This window comes from Nycticebus coucang, chromosome 7 (assembly GCF_027406575.1).
Source record: "Nycticebus coucang isolate mNycCou1 chromosome 7, mNycCou1.pri, whole genome shotgun sequence".
Classification (NCBI taxonomy): Eukaryota; Metazoa; Chordata; class Mammalia; order Primates; family Lorisidae; genus Nycticebus; species Nycticebus coucang.
In genome coordinates this window covers 61,025,901-61,047,940 of record NC_069786.1, presented here as the reverse complement: position 1 = coordinate 61,047,940, position 22,040 = coordinate 61,025,901, and the positions used below count along the sequence as shown (strand labels likewise).

The following is a 22,040-nucleotide window of genomic DNA, read 5'->3' as shown; positions in this document are numbered from 1 at the left end:
ACAAAACCTGGAATATCGGCAAGGTATGCCTGTATTCAGAAAATATGCCTGCTATTCAGTTCCAGTTAACAATGATTATCAGTAGGGCCACAGTTTTATTGGGGTGGGGAAGCTCTGATTTGTATATGAGAGCACCTTTCAAAGAAAGAATAAAGACATTCAGAGCATTGTAACTAGAGTCAATTAATTCTAAACTTTCTATTTGAAATAATTAGATGATTTTCAGTTTGTTATGAAACATGGCCATTTTTCTTTTCTAAAAAATGCTACTATATTACATCATCCATTGTAGGAATGATCTGCAAACTCTGTAATTGTTCAGTTTCTATTCTTGCATTAGCATATAATTTAGGTATATATTCTTTGAAAAGAATTATCATACCCCATAAAACTATAAAACTCCTAGAAGAAACATGGAGAAATAGTTCCTTGCCATTTGGCAATGGTTTTTCTTTGATATGATACCAAAGGCGCAGGCAACACAAACAAAAATAAACAAATATGACTACATCAAACTAAACAGCTTCTGCAAGGCTGGGTGTGGTAGCTCAGATCTATAATCCTGGCACTCTGGGAGACCAAGGCAGGTGGACTGCTTGAGCTCACTAGTTCAAAACCAGTCTAAGCAAGAGTGAGACCAGTCTTACTGAAAGTCAACAGACCAGGGGCATTGTGTTTTTTTTTTTTTTTTGAGACAGAGTCTCAAGCTGTCACTCTGGATAGAGCGCCGTGGCGTCACAGTTCACAGCAACCTCCAACTCCTGGGATTAAACGATTCTCTTGCCTCAGCCTCCCAAGTACTGGGACTACAGGCATCCACCACAATGCCTGGCTACTTTTTGGTTGTAGTTGCCATTGTTGTTTGGCAGGCCTGGGCTGGATTCAAACCCTCCAGCTCTGGTGTATGTGGCTGGCACCTTAGCGGCTTGAGCTACAGGTGCCAAGCCAAGACCAGGTGCATTGTGTCAGGCACCTGTAGTCCCAGCTACTTGGGAGTCTGAGGTAAAAGTATCACTTGAGTCCAGGAGTTTCAGGTTGCTGTGAGCTATGGACATGGCACTCTACTCAGGTTGACAGAGTGAGACATTGTGTCTCAAAAAAAAAAAAAGAAAGAAAGAAAGAAAAAATAAAGAAAAGAAAAGAAAAAGAGAAAGTAGCTTATGATTGGCAGAAAGTATCTATAAACCACCCATCTTATAAGTGGTTAATATCCAAAACATATAAGGAACTTATAGAAATCAATAGCAAAAAGAAAAAAAAAAAGAGAATCTGATTTAAAAATGTTCAAAGGCCTTAAACAGACATTTCTCAAAAAAAGACATAAAAATGGCCAACAAGTATATGAACAGATGCTCAAGATCATTACATATCAGGGAAATGTAAATCATTACAATAAAATATCATCTCACACCTGTTAAGTGTTATTCAAGAAATAATAAACATTGGCAAGGATGAATAGATAAGGGAACACTCATGGGAACACTTATACACTGTTGATAGGTATGTAGGTTGCTACAGCACTGTGGAAACAATATGGCAATTCCTGAAGAAATTAAAAATATAACTACCCCCAGCCCCGGCCAAAAAAAACTGCACACAAAAAAAAATAAATAAATAAAAATATAACTACCATGCGATCCAGTTATCCCTCTTCTGGGTATCTACTCAAGGAAATTAAAATCACTACCTTACAAAGCTATCTGCACTCCCATAGTCATTGTTGCAGTATTCACAATAGCCAAGATATGGAAGCAACCAAAGTATTTGTCAATGGATAAATAAAGAAAATGTGGAAAAAAAATAAAAAAAAGAAAATGTGGAATGGAATATTATTTGTCCTTAAAAAGTAAGTGAAATCAGCAAGACACAGAAATCAAATTACTGCATAATCTCACTTACAAGTAGAATCTTTAAATAAATCTAGTACATAGAAACAGAGAAGAGAATGACGGTTACCAGGGTTGGAGGGTGAGAGTGGGGAAGAAGTGAAAACGTACAAAGTTATGGTTATATAGGATGAATGAGTCTAGAGTTCATCATGTACAACATTAAGATGAAAAACAAAGAAATAAAAAGAATTACGATACCACTATAGGTAGGTAATATATAAGATATCCAGTTAAATTTGAATTTCAGATGGACAGCAAATAATTATTTGGTATAGGCAAATATTGCAGGGGACATACTTGGCCAAAAGTTATTCATTGTTCATCTGAAATCCAGTTCTAACTGGGAATTCTGTTTTTCATTTACTAAATTTGGCTATCCTATTTATAAGCCTTAGTTTTCTAATGTATATAATGTGGCGTGAGCATGTGATTCCTAAACTCTCAGATTTAACATAACATGATCTCTGTTACAGTCAGATATTTTTAACAAGGCATAATCATTTGCTGTAGTTATTCTTACATCAAATCCTCTGACACAAATGTCATACTATTGTATTACTGCTATTGATGAGTAAACTAGAAATGAAAAATTATTTTCCAAATTTTTTTCACATATGAGATGATGAATTCCCACTAATGAAACAATAACTGTAAAATGCCTAACTTCACTGAATTAACTTTGAAATTTAAAAGACATGTTGGGTGGCGCCTGTGGCTCAGTCGGTAAGGCGCCGGCCCCATATGCCGAGGGTGGCAGGTTCAAACCCGGCCCCGGACAAAACTGCAACCAAAAAAAAAAAAAAAAAAATAGCCAGGCGTTGTGGTGGGCGCCTGTAGTCCCAGCTACTCGGGAGGCTGAGGCAAGAGAATCGCTTAAGCCCAGGAGTTGGAGGTTGCTGTGAGCTGTGTGAGGCCACGGCACTCTACCGAGGGCCATAAAGTGAGACTCTGTCTCTACAAAAAAAAAAAAATAATAATAAAAAAAAAATAAAAGACATGTTAATGGGCTTGGCACCCATAGCTCAGTAGTTAGGGCACTAGCCATATACGCTGGGATGGCAGGTTTGAACCCGGCCCAAGCCTGCTAAACAACAATGACAACTACAACACAAAAATAGCCGGGAGTTGTGGCAGGCGCCTGTAGTTCCAGCTACTTGGGAGGCTGGGGCAAGAGAATCGCTTAAGCCCAAGAGTTGGAGGTTGCTGTGAGCTGTGACACCACAGCACTCTACTGAGGGCAACACAGTGAGACTCTGTCTCAAAAAAAAAAAGGACATGTTAATGCTGAAATAATTTAGATAATTTTTTGTTTTTTGCTAGATTTCTATAATATAATCCGTCAGTTGATATATAGAACACAAATGCAAAGACTGTGTTCAAAATACACCATCAGCACGATCCACCATCTTCTTAACATTCTCAACTTCCTCTAACATTGTTTTTTATAAAAAAGTGAGATATTTTAGAGAGAACTGGATGAAAGCTCTTGGATGTTGAAACAGTGTTCATGGCTCAGCTTGTTCTATGGTATTGACAGACTGCAAAATTTACAGCATGGATAAGAATCATGCCTGAAGTGATGAGGCAATACTTAATCCATGTCAAAATATATAGAGAAAGAAGGAACCTTGCATTTGTCAGATGTAAAACTATATTTTAGCATTGCTCCAAATTAAAAGTCACTGGTGATCGTAAATCATTTCTGTATCAGTGGTTCTCATGCTTCCTAATGCTGCGGCCCTTTAATACAGTTCCTGTGGGTCACCACCCACAGGTTGAGAACCACTGTTCTAATACAGTCAGGAAATTGAGAAGTTTCCTTTTAACACCCTCAGGAAAGAAAAAATCGTAATCCCATTTTCATTCCACAAAATAAGCATTTATTTACTTAGTGCATTCCCAGATTTCTGTATGAAAATATTTGTTCTTTGCTGATCAAAATAATTCATTTACGACAAAAGAAAATTATAAAGATCTAGACATATTATCCCTGAAATACATATTATCCCTGAAATATACATAGCAGCTCCTATAAATATGCAATCATATAAAAACATACCAAACAGAAAAATCATCTTACTCAAATAACCATATTTCATTACCTGCTTGTCTTATGATAGCTTTCTCCTATAAGCTCAGGAGAAAATATTTCAGTCAGCAGTGATTGGCACAGCTCTTTGTAGTACCTTGTTAATTGCAGACTTAGACCCATAAGCTAGAGCTGACCGAGTGTTCTCTATGTGTTATATACTCTCCTAAGTCTGTTCACCATGTTATCTTGTTAAATTTTCTCAACCACCTTATGAAACAGGTTAAATAGGTATTATTTTTCCCACTTACTAGATGAGCTTAACAAGGGCACACTTACATATATGCAATACGTTTGAAATGCCATCCTTTTTGCTTTTCTAAACACATCTTTCTCCTTCTACCAGTCAACAGGATAAAATAGGTACAATAGCCAATAATATTTTAAATAATTTCAAAATCATTTTATTTGTGCCCCAGATAGTAATTTCAACACATATCTAGGTCAACTTCTGACGGTGCACTTTTTTGATCCTACTATTAATAATCGAAATAGACATTTTGTGATTTATTTTTCTTGTCTGGCTGTTTCTGATATTTCTAGGTAGATTTTCTTGTTAGTAGAGGGGAATATGAGTATATAGTGTAATTACTTCCACTGCAAATCTCTCATGGGTGGGTCTTATGAGGAATACTGAGGGATCTGATTCAACTTAGCCCATTCTCAGTTTTCAGATACCTTGGGTAGCTATGAGTTGTTAATAAGAAGAATTCACATTTTATAGCTACCTTTTGTTCTTAATATGGTCAAAGTTAGTTCTTAGAGTGCTGATTGATCACCTCAGAATGCATCTGATTTTCTAGTCATGCCTAAGTTTTAGCCTCTATTTTGTCTCCCCAATCTTCATATTCTTTAGAAGAAACTGGATATAACTGCAACCTTAAAGTGTCCTGAGACTGAAGTGGGTCCTTTGGGACAAGGCAGGTTCAGGAAGACAGTACCTTTAAAGAATACCTAGGGTTCCGAGAAAGGAAAAAATAATATCATACTTACATGATAATATTTATTTGGCATGGAGTAACTTTTTTTAATGTGCTATGATTGAAACAAGGTAACTGTAATGTTACGGCAAAATAAAAAGTAAAAGTCAAAAGAAATAACATTTGATCCTAGTCTTGATACTTTACTAGTATTAAAGCTTTGGGAGAGCCATTTACTTTAATTTCCACAATGATAAAATAAGGATATGAGTGTCTATCTAGTCAAGCTCTTAAAATGCTCAAATTTGACTTAGTGAACATTCTTTGTAAAGGGTATCTTTGGCATCCTGTTATTAATAGTACATATGTATGAATTCAATAAAAACAAACCCAATGCTCTTGATTATTCATCATTGTGAGAAAAAGAAATCAAAGATCATAGAATATTTACAGATTTGATATATAGATAAGAAAATTGAGGATTGCACAATGGTGTGACTTGCCCAAGGTCATCACAGACAAGAAGCCAGAGGTCTCAGCGTGGAGCAGGATTTCTGCTCTACGGCTGAAGCCTTAACCAAGACACAGCAGACTTCCATTTGTAACATTTATTTTTTAAAAAAGGCTTCTCTAATTCTCATTGGACACTTATTCCCCCTTTACTGAACCCTTATTCTTTTTTTTTTTGGTTTTTGACCAGGGCTAGGTTTGAACCTGCCACCTCCAGCATACAGGACCAGCGCCCTTCTCCTTGAGCCACAGGCGCTGCCCTTGAACCCTTATTCTTTGCCAGCGTCAGTGACTTTCTTAATGTCACCCAGACAGTAAGAGTCAAATCCAGGGATGTGAACCCAAATCTGTCTGGCTCCACAGCCTGAGCTCTTAACCACTGTGGTACTTAGTTAACCACACACATGCTCAGCCTCCCAGAAGCAAAGGCAAAGCAGGGGGCAGGGAGCCCTGCCAGGGTGAAATATGCTGAGACTTGTTAGATTTTATGCCTGGAAAGACGAATCAGTGGCCACCTGGCTCCAAGGTGTACATTTTGAGATACACGGAAGAAGACAACCAGTTAAGAATTTAAGAAGCTCTTTAAGCTTATAAAGGAAGAAATGCAGCTCCCGGTTATAGGGGGAACTTAATAAGCAATATCAAAATACCAAGCTTTGGTTAATTTTATCATATTAAATAGATGAAATTTGATTTATTTTTTTTGTCCTTAGCCTGTGTTTTTTTCTTAAGAAATATCCATATTTGAACGGCATTTAAATTTTAAATCACCAGGGTACTTTTAACAAAATTGATTCCTTAAGGGGATAAAAGGGTTTAGTCACTTCCAATGAGTAAAAAAAATTATTGCCAACAGAACTATAGAATGTGAAAATAGAAATTCATTCTGACAAAGGACATCTTAAAGAAAGAATGAAAAAGTAAATTTTGGACAACTTGGTATTTGCCTGACTCTGAGCGTGAAATGTGAATGGGCACCGAGAACTCCGTCCCTTGCAGACCCAGGTGTCTGTGTGCCTGGGCACGTCTGTCTAGGCCTCGCCTCTGCTTTGGAATGCCTGCATGTTGATGAAGAGTCTTTGCCTACAATTGTCTATAATATTCAAGTATAGAACCATCTGTAAAAGACACAGCATAGTAAATGCAGGCATTTCTTCTTTTAATATTGTTTGAAAAAGTGTTTATGCTTTGGAAGAGAGATAGAGAGACCTACATGGATGACTGACCAATTTTCTTTAGATTTTTACTCACCTGAGAGCCACAAAGATAGTACTGATGAGTCCAGTGGTCTGTGAGCCCCTTAAGGGCAGAGACAATATCTTTGTGATCTTTACTTCTCTGCTCTAATGCTTAGAAAAACAGACATTGAATACGTACTCCTTTTATTGAAATAAAATTTAATTCATGAATATATAATTTCCTTGGAAATTGTGAGAAAATGTACAGTGATTTTCTATGTTTCAAAGTATAAAATATGATAAGTTAAAAACTCATTAAAATTGGCATTTCAGCACATCTATTTTGGTACTTTTAATCTCTAAAGTGCTTAGTTGTAAATTATCTCCAAAAAGAGAAAAAGAATAATACATTTTAAATTCCAAACGTAGGGCCATGGAAAATGGTTATATTTGTTCTTTAAAAATAGTATTGTTCTCTTGGCTTGGTGCATATAGCTCAAGCAACTAAGGCACCAGCCACATACACCAGAGCTGGCAGGTTTGAACCCAGCCCGGGCCTGCCAAACAACAATGACAATCATAACCAAAAAGTAGCCAGAAGTTGTGGCAGGCACCTGTAGTCCCAGCTACTTGGGAGGCTGAGGCAAGAGAATCGCTTAAGCCCAGGAGTTGGAGGTTGCTGTGAGCTGTGATGCCACAGCATTCTACGCAGGGCAACAGCTTGAGGCTCTGTCTCAAAAAAAAAAAAAGTATTGTTCTCATTTTATTTAAACTTTGATATAAGTAAATATTAAACTTTACACAGAAAAAATAGGGATTTACTTATATTTTAGGACCATATTAGCCAAATTTGGCTTCTCTTTCTTCTGTTAAATACTATAGAAATTACTATTTAAAATATCTTCCATACTCATTTGCCTGTCAAAAAAATACTTGTGACCCACAGTAAAACTTGACAATGTGAATAGCTATATCACCACTTCATTTGAGTATGTCATTTATTTAACATATTATAACAGATCTCATGAGAAAAAAATTGGCTATGACTACCACGGTTAACAAAAATTACATAAACAATACAGCCTTTAGTTATCATATTTGCTTTTAAAATTTATAATTAACAATTGTCCTTCAAGTAATTTGGGTAAGTAAAACTAACCTTACCAGTTTTTATTGTAATTGCATACATTGAGGATTATATTAAACATTCAACTCATTTAAAAGCTGTTCATGCTTTTTCATATTTTCATATTTTTCATATTTATGTTCTCAATGCAAAAAGGAAAAGGGTTTTTCAATGAATTAAAATCAAGAGAATTTTTCATAAATGGCTATTTCTGTATTAAAGAAACTATATTTTAGCACCCACAGCTAGAGTTTTTCACACTTAGCTATTTCTGTGTTAAAGAAACTATATTTCAGCACACATAGCTATCAAATTTATTATCACTTGTTAAACAATTGTTGGGAAGTTTGAAAACAGGCATCAGAATAAATTACAAACAGGAATAGGAAGAGAGGGAAAATCAGACATACCAATGAGAAAGATTCGGAGAGTAGTGATTAAGTATAAAATCGGGCCTAGGATTCCCAGCAACCAAAGGAAAAAATTTTTGGTACATAGGAATAAAGCTCTCTCATTGAGCATTTATACAGGGAACACTGAATTCTGACAACATTTTCTGTGGTTTAGCACATGTTGGAGAACTCTAATGTATAAAAGAACTATGGAAAGATGAAATTATAACCAATTATAAGGCATTCGTTAAAATTGACATGCAACAACTCCAATCTTGCTATTTAAAACCACACCCACACTATCTATGAAGACATAAAACAGGTACTTCCTCTAGGTTTTATTGTGCAAAGTGGAATGAATAGAAAGATATAAATTACCAATGAAGTGTGATTTTTCAGTTTCAAATAAATCTTTTCAGCACCACTTACAGCTAAATAAAAATATACTTAAACATTTAAGTTTTTTTCACTGTTCCAAATAATTTACAAAAGTATTTAGACAAACCCGAATTCTATTTTTCCAACAATTTTTTATGGCCTAATCAGTATTTGCTTGTTTTTAGAGGATGACATACGAGTATATATTTATTAAGCTTATAAACATGTAAACCTCTTTTCTTACTACTCTCCAGCAGGGAACTGAAACCTAGATTATAAAAGAGATATACAGCTAAAGGGACCTTCGTTCTACCTGTTGATTTTGGCACCAACCCTATCAGGTAACCATGTGGAGAGTTAAGTCTTTTCTCCATCATAGAACAAACTCACCTTCCATCTGTTCCATTTAGAATCGTCTACCAGCCCCTGTCTTAGAGCCCCCTTAGAGTCTAAGCATTCTCCTGAGTTGTAAAGGTTTCTTTAGAGTTTTCTTTATTCCTTTATTCAGTCTACAAATACTTACGGAGAGCCTTTTGTGTTCAGGCTACATTTCAGGAGACAAAGGATAAGGCATCCTTTGTTAAGCACAAACCCCCTCTAACTCTGCTATTGTGTAAACGAATAACTGAAACAAATTGTCATGGGGACTTGTCCCACTGCACAGAATCTACCGGGGGCTCAAGAAAGGAAAGGGTTACTTCTACCTATGCAGTCAGCATAGTCTTCCTAAGGTGATTATACCTGACCAATGTATTAAAAATTGGATAGCAGAGGGAGAGGGGAGGTTTCCAAATTGGGAAATTGAGCAAAATCTTGGAAACTTGATCATGTTTGAAACAGTTCTGCATAATTAGAGGGGAAGACTGGCAAGTGGAAGTTTTGTACCATTATGTGAAAAGATTTATAGTAACTGTGATTCCCATTTTGCTAATGAACTCTGTAACCAGCAGACTACAGTGAGGATAGTTTAGTATCACACGAGAGGAACATCAAGTCTAGTCTTGGTTCTGAAAGTTGTCAAACATGGCAATGCCCAAGGTAGGCTAAGTAATACTGGGCAACACACCATTCCAGGATTTCAGTGGTTTAGACCAGCGTAATCTTATTTCTTGCTTAGGCAGATTCTGTGGTGTGTCCTGGGACTCTCCAGGGTAGCTGTGCCAAGGGCAATGGTTTTACCATTCCAGCACTCTTGGGTCTTGTGCCACCTCCATTTTAATACATGCTTTCATTATTGCAGCAGCCGGGGAAAACAGCACTGGGACAGAAACACTGGCTTAACAGATTCTACCAGGAAATGAAATATTTCATGTCTGCTCACAATTCATTTACCAAAGTCACATGGTCTTACTTAATTCTAGTGAGGTGGAGCATATAATTCTCCCTTATGCCTAGGACAAGGAGGTGGACAGGAAATACCTTCAGCAGTTATGAAATGTTATGAAAATATTTTATGTTTACGATTAGCCTAATGGGGTCCATAGTATTACTAGTATGTCATAAATTAAAGTTGATACTAATTAAAGTTTTAAACTTGATCTTGTGATTGAAAGTTATAGGCTTTAAGTAGTTTCACTGTTACTCAATATTTGTAGCATTGTCTGGGTAACCAACTGTAAAAACTAGTCATTTAGAGGCATAAATGATTCATGAAATTGTTAACCTGAGTTATTGTTTGAAGACTAATCCATAGGCGTTAAAATAAGTTGCTTTGTTCTCAATAGTAGTTAAACTGTCTAAAAGTAGCCCTTTCTGATAGGGTTCCAATACTGTAATCCAAATAAGCCATTTTTTTTTGGTCCATGTTTAAGATATACTGAAAGGACTATATTAGGCACTGCAAAAATAATACATATTTAATGCCTGGGTATAACAGACAAATGGCACATACTATGCATTTAGTACAGCAGTCTGTTTGGTTGTTACAGTGGATAAATAGCTAAAGGAGCATTTAGCCAAGCATTGGTTCTGAACACCAATTAATTTTAAAATCTACTAAATGTTATTCTAGCAGGGTAAAGTGGCTAACACAGATCTGTTACTTGATCTTAATACTATAGCCCAGGTCCCCTTCAAGATGTTCTTTCATGTAAGATTCTCCACCAGTTCTTTCTTTGCTTTTTTTTTTTTTTTTTAAGACGAGTCTCACTCTGTAGTACTGGGTAGAGTGCCCTAGCATCATAGCTCACAGCATCCTCGGTCTCTTACCTCGGCTCCCAAGTAGCTGAAACTACAGGAACTTGCCAAACAACTGGCTAGTTTTTCAATTTTAGTAGAGATGGGGTCTTGTTCTTGCTCAAGCTGTTCTCAAACTCCTGAGCTCATGCAATCCACCTGCTTCTGCTTCCCAGCATTTTTTTTTTCCTTTTTGAGATACTGTTTCACTGTGTTGCCCAGGCTAGAGTGTAATGGCATCATCACAGTCTAGTTCAACTTCAAATTCCTCCTCTCAAGTGATCCTCTTCTCTCCTTCTCCAGAGTAGTTAGACTACAGGCCGGTTCCACCACCTGGACTAATTTTTTTATTTTTTGCAAAGATGAGGTCTCATTATATTACTCAAGCTAGATTTGACCTCTGGGCCTCAAGTAATCTTTCCACCTAGGCCTCCTAAAGTGCTAGAATTACAGGCTATAGCCACCTTGCACAGCCACCAAATATTATTTTTAAGCTATAGGTTGAAGTTAATTTTTAAATTTCACATGCTTTTCTGAAAGCACAATTCTGGACCCATCAAAGTGGCTGGCACCAATTGGTTGGTGCTAGTAAGATTATATTTGAGATACACAAATACAGTTGTCAGGTACAAAGAATCAACTGAACATCTTGCACGTGGAAACAAAGGCTTACAGGGAAGCATACAGATGTGTCTATGTGAGTCCTTTAGTATAACTTTCTTTTTTTTTTTCCTGCAGTTTTGGCCGGGACTAGGCTTGAACCCTCCACCCCCGGTATATGGGGCCGGCGCCCTACTCCTTGAGCCACAGGCGCCGCGCTAGTATAACTTTCAAGAGGTGAATAAAATCTGTATCATTCAATTCCTAGATTGTCATTAGACGTGATATTGTCCAGTCCTCACGTGGCAGCTGTTACAGACTTAACAGAACTATGCCTCTAAAGACAGGGCAAGCTTAAACCTGCCACCGATTAGAAACAGCGTAGTGTCACAGGTGCGCTTTTTAACAGAATAGCAACCTTAGCGGTCAAGTTGAAAACACAAATTGTAGAAAACAACCCATGCTGTGGAAGGTCAGATTGCAGGGAGGACAAGCCGCGGGCCCCCTCCTGCGAGTTTCTCTCCTCCCTTCCGCGGCGGCCGGTCCTGCCCTCTGGTTCTCGCGGGGCAGGAATCCTCCCTCCGTCCCTACCTGTCCGGCTGGGGCGCGCCAGCCTCCCCGACGCGGCGCCCTAGCGGTGGGAATGGGAACGCCTCTCCCGGGAGCTTCCTTTCGGTTCGGCTGGGGAAGCCGGACCCCAAGACCTCAAGCCCTGGGGGAGGAAATTCCGACTCGCTCGCGGCCCACCCCCGCCCCGTTCCTCTCCGCGGCTCGCTGACTCGCTCGCTCCGATGCGGCCGCGTTCGTCCCCACTTGTAGGCAGCCTGCGGCGGCGGCGGCGAGCTCCGGGGCTCTGGGCAGAGAGATGGGGCAGGGTGAGTGAGAGAGAGCAGGGTGAGAGAGGGCAGAAAGCAGGCTGGAGCAGAGGCCCCAGAGCCGGGCACCCCACCCACGGCGCGGGGAAGGCGCCGAGTCGGCCCGGCCGGCGCTGGGCGCGCTCGGAGAGGTTACCGCGCTCTCCCCCATTCAAGTCCCGGCCTGAGAGCCCAGCTGCGAGGGGAGGGCAGAGAGGAGAGGAAGCCGCCAGGAAACAGGCGAGCTACTGTCTCCTTCTGAAAAGAAAGTAGGAGTCCTGGGTGGGAAAGGAGAGATCAGCTCTCCCAACTTTTCTTTGGGAAAAGTTTACCCAGGGCGTTTTGTTTGTGCACACTCGGTCGCAGGAGCCCGGAGCGCGCTGCCGGCGTGGTGGCAGTGCCGGTGCGCCTGGCCCCGCTGCTCCTCCTCTCCTAGCTCGGGCCGCTCCTCTCCCTCCCGAGAGGCGCCAAATGGCTACCCAGTAAACCCACTGGGCGGGGGCTGCAGCGCCGCCTCCCGCTACCTCGGCTCCCGGCGCCGTGGGCTGGGAGTCGGGGCCCGCAGGTGGCAGGGCACCCGGGAGGCGGGCCGGCCGGACTGGGAGGCTCGGGCGGGCTTTTGACGCGCGGCCAGCCCAGCTCCGGCCGCGGGAAGGCGCGCGTCCCGCCCTGACCCGCCGGCCTCTCCCACCCCAGCAGTGACGCGCCGCCTCCGAGCTGGAGCCCGTGCAGCGCCCGGCAGGGCGATGGACCGCCGAGACCCGCTTCCGCAGGACGCCCCGGCGGTGCCCACGACGCTCGCCGCCCCGGCAGGGTAAGCCCAGCGCGCCGCGCCGCCGCTCCCGGGGAGGGCAAGGGCAGCGAGGCCTCAGCCGGGTTACCTGGCTGGCCACTGGCTGCCCTGCGGGAGGCCTGACTCCCTGGCCGCCCCGTACACGGCCGAAGAGGCTGCTTCCTCCCGGCCTTCCCGGGGACAGTCGGGGTGAGGTCTGGGGGAGATTTTTGATTGCTTTCCCACTGGGTCTGCCGTGGGTTGCGGAAGGCGAGCTGAATGCCAGGAATTGGGTGAGGAGTCCGGGAGCAAAAATTCTAACAAAGGGCCCCTTGTTGGGACTGAGGAGGAGCAGTGGACGGTACCTGTAAGTGAGCTCCTGGGAAGGGAGGAAAAAAGTTTCCTTGGCCAAGGGCCGAGGCCTAGGCAGGTGAGCAACGTCAAGGTGATTGTAAGGAAGGGGCTTTCTGGGAGCCGAGGGCGCCGAGAGGGTGTGCCAGCTGTCAGCCGGCCTGACAGTTCCGGGAGCGGGCGGGGTGCGCGCCTCGGATTGGGGGTGTGTGTGTGCCTGTGGCCAATTGCTGGGGCCACAACCAAGTACAAAGTGAGATTGCAAACGGCTGTACTTTTTACTTCTCACGTGTTTGAGGAGAGATTGGAGGGGAGGGGGCTGTCACATGGTAAGTTAATATTAAATGAAGCAAGTCTTCCTGCCAGATATGCTAATGAGCACCCGGCTAAGCATTTGTGTAAACAGTAATGAGAACAGGTAGTTCTGCAAGAGATGAGGAGATCCTGAAAATAACCTTGGTCTTGGTAAATAGTGCAGGAATGACTTGGGTGGTAGTTGAGCTTCTGAAGGGGGCAGCTTCTCAGATGTAGTTTGACGCCGTGTAACTTTTTCTTGCAAGTGTTCCCACAACTCAGTTTCTGTTATTTCTTAGTTAATCCGAATGCAGAAATGCCCTCACTAGAACATGAATGTTCCTCAAATAGAAATGTTAAGGGAAAATCGTTGTAACTAATGAATGAGAGTTGTACAGTTTTTTCTGATTTAAGGGCAGAGAAGTCATTTTTCCTTGGAACATGACAGGCGTTTCCTTAAAGCTAGTCACAGCATGTTTATTCATCAGACACCAGGCGAACATGGGCTCTTGTCTAGAGGAAACATGGAAAAGTCTGAAAGCAACATGACTAATCGAAAAGGTATTTTGTATACTGCCTACTTAGAGGAAACATATAGTGTATGAATTCTTTCATTTTGCTCCAGTTAGCTTTCTCCCCCCTGAAAATAGCCCGTTGCTGTAGACCTCAGTTCCTCCTGTTTTCCCAAGTTTTTCATCATTTAGGTATTCTCATCCATCCTTCCATATGTTCTCACATTATGTGGTATGAGTAAAGAAGTACAATGGTAGAAAGATGTATAGCATAAAAAAACAAGAGACCTCGATCGAAGGATAGTTATCAGAATACTGAAATGTAGGCTCAGCTCCCGTTGGTCTGTCGTTAGGGCGCTGGCCACATGCGGGGTTGATGGGTTAAAACCCAACTGGGCCTGCTAAACAGCAATGACAACAACAACAACAAAAATAGCTAGGCATTTTGGTGGGGGCCTGTAGTCACAGCTACTTGCGAGGCTGAAGCAAGAGAATCACTTAAGCCCAAGAGTTGGAGGTTGCTGTGAGTTGTGACACCACAGCACTCTACCAAGGGCAACATAGTGAGACTCTGTCTCAAAAAAAAATAATACTGAAATGTATACAGGTACCACAAAGTCAGAGAGAATTAAATTGGATTTGAAAAAAGATTAAGATACTATTTAAAAAAGATGCTCATGTACCCAACATACACCCATGGGTATTCAGAAATCAGATGATTTGAGGTGAGGTCAGGGGGCTCTGTGATGAAGAAATGGAAAGAAATTTTTAGTGACAAGCATTGCTATTGTAAGAGACTTTATATCTCACCTTTGAGAATTTAAAGGTTTAACTGACAAGTTCTTTGCTTTAAAAGAATGTACAAAGGTGCTCTGATTCTTTTTTTTTGGCCCGGGCTAGGTTTGAACCCGCCACCTCCGGCATATGGAACCGGCACCCTACTCCTTGAGCCACAGGCATTGCCCAAAAGCGCTCTAATTCTTAAGTATATTTTAAGGACTTTTGCCCTCCCCTCTCCAAATTTAAGTAGGGATATTTGGAAAAATACTTCAGCATCTTACCTAAAATAATACCACTACTGTCTCATTTTACCTTACATTATTCTATTCAGAGAAGATATCACTATCTAAACACAAAAAAGTACTTCTATATTTCCACATGTTTATATATTACTTAGGCATATTCCAAGTGCATGTTATATAGTATTTGTTGAATAATATTCAGTAATTTTGTTCTTTTTACAAAACCTAGAATATTAAAGTTTAATACTGGGGAAAAATAAGAGTATTTGGGAGGTGGCAGGGTACAATCATAATTTTAGATTTTGGAAGTAAATTTCTTACTGTGAAACTAATTATGACTTATTACTCTAATAGCCCATGAGGCCTAGTTTAGTCCTTACTATCTAGTATTACTGTTCCAAAGAATTCCTCTGTAATTTTCCTAGTTTTACATTGTTGTAACAAGTCATTTTAACATTTTAACAAGTTTGTTTCTTTTTTCTTTTTTTTTTTTTTTTTTTGAGACAGTCTCAAGCTGTTGCCCTAGGCATCACAGTTCACAGCAACCTCACACTCGTGGGTTTATGCTATTCTCGTGCCTCAGCCTCCCAACTAGCTGGGACTACAGGCACCTGCCACAACCCCGGCTATTTTTGTTGTTGTTGTTGTCATTGTTGTTTTAGCTGGCCTGGGCCAGGTTCGAACCTGCCAGCCTCAGTGTGTGTGGCCGACGCCCTCCCCATTGGGTAAGGCCCCCACCCCATCACGGGTTGAATATTTTACAAATGAGAATCTTGCATACTTTACAAATGAGAATCTGAAGCCTAGATAAGCACTGATTGACTGTTGAAGTCCCACAGCAAATTAGTAGCAAAACCAGACGAAGGAACTCAGGTCTTCAGATGCTTAGCTCATTGTGCTCATTGCTTGTACTCCTTTCTTGACCACTGTATGATATAATAATTTACATTTTAACGGATAATTTAGTTTTAATCATTAACTCACCATAGTACTTTCCCCCCCACACACACATTTCAGGTAAAATGTGGTTGATACCCTTCTTCTCACTTATAATTTCTTTGATAAATTAGCTAGAATGACTGATTATTTTAGGAAAAGTAATTGTTTTATTGACCTCAGCACTATGGCTTATCTAAAGATTCTATATAATTGAATTAATTGCAAGGGTTTAAAATTTTTCAATGCCTTTACACATTTAAATTACTTTTAGCATTATACGATATGGTAAATTGCCTGCAATAAATGGTATTTTCTTACATTTCAGTGGAGGCAACAGTACACACTTGTTGCCTTAGGGTCTTGTGCTGGCAAAGCCCCTGACCTCAAGAGGTCTAATCCAGTGATCGTTTTGAGTCTTTCATCTTGGCTTCCAATGCACTGCCTTAAAAACATTCTAGATTTCTAGGTTATATCTTCCCCCCTTGCTGTTTTTAAGAGATGGGATGGGGTCTTGGTATGTTGCTCAGGCTGACCTTGAACTTCTGGCTCAAGTGAGCCTCCTGTCTCATTCTCATGAGTAGCTGGGACCATGGTGCTGCTGTGCTCTGCTTTAGATCCCTTTATTAATATGCAAAAGTATCTACTTTGTTTGTTCTATATTTCATGGGTTTGTTCTTTGGCATTCATCATGAGGCTAAGCATTTAGACCTCAAAAGCCATTGAGTACAGTTTTGGTTTTCCTTTGAGATTAAAGTTTGCATGTAACTTTATGTGTTCATATATAATATATACATTCAAATATACATTCATATGTATTTTTATCTGATGCATGTATATGTTCTCACATATATGAAAGCTGACTGGCTAATTTGCATAGTTATTTGTACGAAAATTAAATTACTTTTATGTGTCATACTTGTTGCCTACAAAGTGGAAATACTAGGGTTGTTTTGTTGTTGTTTTTTGTCTTTTTAAGAGAACACCACCCTTGAAGAAACTGGCTGTAAAGTTCAAAGGCTGTTCTGGAGGGGAGGGTGGTGGCCAAAAGCGATTTCTTCCTCTGCTTTGGAAATTAGTGATGTTATCTAAGTGTTCTATCTTAGTAAAATTGGTTCAATCACTTAGAAAAAGCGACATAATTGCTGACATCATCCTGAGTGTATTACCTTTAGAACTACTAATGCTTTTGTATTCTTTGTCCAAACAGATGTTTTTTTCACTCTGAAAGTTAAATGTCAAAAACTTAATTGTCCTTGTTCTGAAGGATCTTAATATTTTAAATCTGAAAAAATTTTCAGGAATGAACAGGGGAGGAAAGGTCACTTTATAATTTTGAAACTTTGACTCTGTGGAGTTGATGATGTAATAAAAATTAAGTTATGATGTAGCAGCTGCTTTCTTGAGCTTTTATTTGGGTTCATTATTGGTTCTAAAGTTTTACAAATTGTATGAGCTTAGTTTTTGTTGGTAAACACTTATCACATAGTTTGAAGTTGAGTGACTTAGCTGAGGTCTCAAGATGAGAGTCCCCGGTGGTACTTTAATACCCATGTTTTCACACCCCTGCCCATTGTAGTTTTAATTGGCGTGGCTGGTTTTAAAATGCTGTTCAAGTGATTCCAATGTGCAACCAGATCTGAGAGTCATTGATTAGTAGATAGTAACAGCTAAGGCAGAGGAGATAATGCCAGAAATGGGATGGAGGCTGCTGCTAATCATTTGAAGGAAACTAAAGACTGTAACTTTGAGTGTTGTTTTGCCTTTCTGAAGTGCTTTACAGTATTTTAAATTTTTTTACTACCTTTTGAGGAAGTATATTAACTTCATTTACAATTAATGGAACTGAGGCTCAGAAAGCCTAAGACTGCATAGGGACACACGATTCTAAGAAATACAAAAGTATTAAAAGCAAGCTCTTATCTCAAACCTATGTCCACCAGGGCTATGTCACCCACAATATTTCCTACTGTGGATTACACTGAACAGCTAAAGATGATTTTTATTTAAAGTGGCTTTGTTGTTCTTGATTCTTTTTGAACTCATGCTTATATTTCATATTTTTAAACTACAAATTTCAATACATATTAACAATGTCTAACATTTAAAAGGAATTAAATATTTGGGTATGTCTTTAAAGTCAAATTTAACATTTTGATGTTTGGGACAATTTAACTCTTAGTAAGCTGACAGCCTTCTTTTGTCATATGACAAAGTCTGTACTTATTTTTGCTACTGGGCAGCTATTATAGCAACATTTCGAAAGTAGCAATTTTTTTTTTTTTTTTTTTTTTTTTTTGAGGCAAAGTCTCACTGTCGTCCTCAGTAGAGTGAATGTCATCACAGCTCACAGCAACCTCAAACCGCCACAATGCCCTGGCTATTTCTTTCTTGTAGTTGTTTAGCTGGTCCAGGACGGGTTCAAACCCACCAGCCCGGGTGCGTGTGGCCAGCGCCCTAACCACGAATTACGGGTGCTGAGCCAAAAAGTAACATTTTTGATTACTAAATAAGAAAAATGAAATGGTTTATATAAAGCAATGGTAGGCTTCTCCTTCGAAGTCTAATTTTCTTTCTTTCTTTCTTTCTTTTTTTTTTTTTTGAGACAGAGTCTCACTGTGTCGCTCTTGGTAGAGTGCTGTCGTGTCACAGCTCACAGCAACCTCAAACTCCTGGGCTTAAGCGATTCTCTTGCCTCAGCCTCCCGAGTAGCTGGGACTACAGGTGCCCACCACAACACCATCTATTTTTTGTTGTTGTTGCAGTTGTCATTGTTGTTCAGCTGGCCTGGGCTGGATTCGAACCTGGCCAACCAGATGTATGTGGCTGGCACCGTAACCTCTGTGCTATGAGCGCTGAGCCTGGAAGTCTAATTTCTTTTAAATGAGTTAGAGGATATTGAATAACAATACCATGACCTTACCTTTTTTACCGGGTGCCAGGTATATTTATGTAATAAATGGCAAGCTTCATGTTATTAAGACAACTGCTTTTCATTTAATTAGTCAAAAACTCATGAGCCCTCATTTTGTATGAAACAAGTTTTTTAGGGCACTGGGAAATTGGCTTTTATTAAGAGCTTTGCTAATGAAATTACCTATAACTGCAGGAAAAAAAGAAACATATTAATATAGAAATGGTACTTTGCTGGCTTAAAAAAATTATGTTGATGTTTAGAACTTAAAATGCAATAGCCTAACTCAAGTGTCAGCAAACTATGCCCTGAAGGGTCAAAATGGTCCTTTACCTGCTTAACCATCCCCCTTTCCAGTTCTTTTTTTTATGGTAGATAAAGATATATAACATAAGTTTTACCATCTTAACCATTTTTAAGCATACAGTTCAGTGCTGGTAAGCACATTCAACTTCTTCAACCATCAGCATCATCCACATTTACAACTTTTTTCACGTGGCATAACTGAAACTCTATACCCAATAGACAATAACCTCCCCTTCTCCCTCTTTTCAGCTTCTGGTAGCCACCAGTCTACTTTGTATGATTTTGACTACTCGAGGTAACTCTCATAAGTGAAATCATGTAGCCTGTCTTTTTTTGACTGGCATATTTCACACAGAATAATGTTATCAAGGTTCAGACATGGTGCAGCATCTATCCCTACTTTGTTTCTGTTTATAACTGAGCCTCAGTCCCATCAATTGTAAATGGAGTTTATATCCTTCCTCAAAAAGTAGCAAATACAGATATTTGTACCAGAATGTTTATTGCAGCCCAATTCGTAATTGCTAAGTCATGGAAGAAGCCCAAGTGCCCATCGACCAATGAATGGATTAATAAATTGTGGTATATGTACACCATGGAATATTATGCAGTCTTAAAAAATATACAGATTTTACCTCTTTCATGTTTACACGGATGGAGCTGGAACATACTCTTCTTAGCAAAGTATCTCAAGAATGGAAGAAAAAGTATCCAATGTACTCAGCCCTACTATGAAACCTCGTTATAGCTTTCATATGAAAGCTATAACCCAATTATAGCCCAAGAATATGGGGAAAGGGGAGAGGGAGGGGAGGGGGGAGGATGAGTGGAGGGAGGGAAATTGGTGGGACCACACCTTCGGTGCATCTTACAAGAGTACATGTGTGAAATTTACTAAATGTACAAGGGTACATGTAAAATTACTAAAGTCTTAACACAGTAACTAAGAAAATACTATTAAGGCTATGTTAACCAGTTAGATGAAAATATTTTTTTAAATTGTATTCAAAACCAGCACATTGTACCCCACAATTGCATTAATGTACATAGCTATGATTTAAAAAAAAAAGTAGCAAAAAATGTTAAAAATACTGTAAAGTACTTAAATGAAGTCTTCACAAAGGCAAAATAGTGTATGTATCAGCCACATTTTGTTTTTTCATTCATTCATCAATGGATATGTGCATTTTCATTGCTTCCACATTTTAGTTATTGTGAGTAGTGCAGCTATGAATGTGAGTGTAAAATACCTCTGGGAGACCCTCTGTTGAATTCCTTGGGGTATATAGTTAGGAGTAGAGCTGCAAAATCATATAGTGATTTTATTTTTAATATTTTGAGGAACTGCCATACTGGGTTTTCCACAGTGGGTGTCCCATTTTACATGCCCACCAGCAGTACACAGGGTTCCAGTTTCTCGTCGCTATTATGCTATTATTTTTCTAGCCCCTACTTCCCCCCAGTGGGCATCCTAATGGGTGTGATGCGATAGCTCAGTGTAGGTTTGATTTGTGTTTGCTTCATTAGTGATTTTGAGCATCTTGTCACTGGCTATTTTTGTATCTACTTTGGTGAAATGTCTCTTCAAGTCCTTTGCCCATTTTTGAATCTTTTTTTGGGGGGCAGGGGGGTTTGACTTTTAGGTCTCTGCGTGTTCTGGATATGAATCCCTTGTCCTCCACCTGTTTTCCTAAAGTTTTATTGGCAAACAGCCACACCTACTCATTTGCATACTATCCACAGCTGCTTTCACATTCTAGCTGAATAGTTCAGATAAAGACCATACGGTAAAAAAAACAAACAAACACATGGTCTGCAAAGTGAAAAATATTTGCTCTCTGGCTGTATACAGAAAAATGTTTGTTAAACTCCCCCCAAGCCTAATTTATGAAATCAGTAAATGAAGTAGTGATTATTTTGTTTGAAAATGTATTTAGTACAGGAGACTGCTAAGCATTGAACTTAAATCATTTAAGTCAGTTGGAACAAAATTTATACTATGTTTGCATGAAGTAAAATATGTTTGTAATAGAATATTTTTTAGAATGGCAATTGGTGATAGATTTCCTTTTCAGGTGACGACTAGGCTTGGCCCTTAAGCGAATATGTCACAATTTTAACGGAAGATACTGGAATTTATTTTAAAGAGAAGTCTAGACTTCTGTGCTGGTGAAACTGTCATGAAAAATTACTGATAGGGTTAAGATGTTTAGAAACAAATGTGCCCAGGAAGAAATGGACCAAAGGAGTTCCTATCCAGTTTGAGTCTAATCCTATATTACAAGTTAAATCAGTATAATTTCCAGCAGGTGTTTTTTATTGTTGTTGTTAAAGATAATTCATATGCTCAAGTGCCTAACATTAGTATGATAGCTGTATGAGGCTTTTTTTTTATGACTTTGTTTTGCTAAATTTTTCTTCCATCTGTTATAATAAAAACAAACTAAAAGTATGGGAGAAAGAAGTTTCCCATGACTATTTATAAAGGGCCAAATGTCTTCAGTTTTACTTATAAACTTCATATGAGAGGAATGAGTCCCTTGGAAAGAGTCTGAAAGACTGGCTAGCCTTTAGAAAAATGCTAGAGTGAGGTTGATTTTTTTTTTTTTCATATAATTTAAGTTCACAGTGCTGTTTACGGGTTTAAATATTTTGAAAGTCTTCACTTTAGATGTAAGAAATCTGCGGAGTTGAATTTTGGAGTATTTTGGCAAAGTGCTTTAATTGGGATGTTCATTATTAAGGCAGCAAAGAATGTAAAGGCAGGAGAAACGATCTGTTAAGTGCAGCTCCTAGAAAGTTGAAAAATAAGTTCTATTTGT

At 39.5% G+C, this 22,040-nt stretch overlaps 1 protein-coding gene across 7 annotated transcripts in view; it reads left to right on the top strand.

The window, feature by feature from the left end:
* Positions 1-11,900: 11,900 nt before the first annotated feature.
* COBLL1 (cordon-bleu WH2 repeat protein like 1) overlaps positions 11,901-22,040 on the top strand; it is a 196,347-nt gene continuing 186,207 nt past the window's right edge. For 3 of the 7 annotated variants that reach the window (XM_053596902.1, XM_053596899.1, XM_053596893.1), the window contains exons 1-2: positions 11,902-12,132; positions 12,808-12,925. In XM_053596902.1, the coding sequence (XP_053452877.1) occupies positions 12,123-12,132; positions 12,808-12,925 (128 nt within the window). In that variant the 5' untranslated portion in view covers positions 11,902-12,122. Of the gene's footprint in view, positions 12,133-12,807; positions 12,926-13,147; positions 13,177-22,040 lie in introns of those variants that run through there. The other 4 variants (XM_053596896.1, XM_053596895.1, XM_053596894.1 and 1 more) reach the window with 3 other exon arrangements.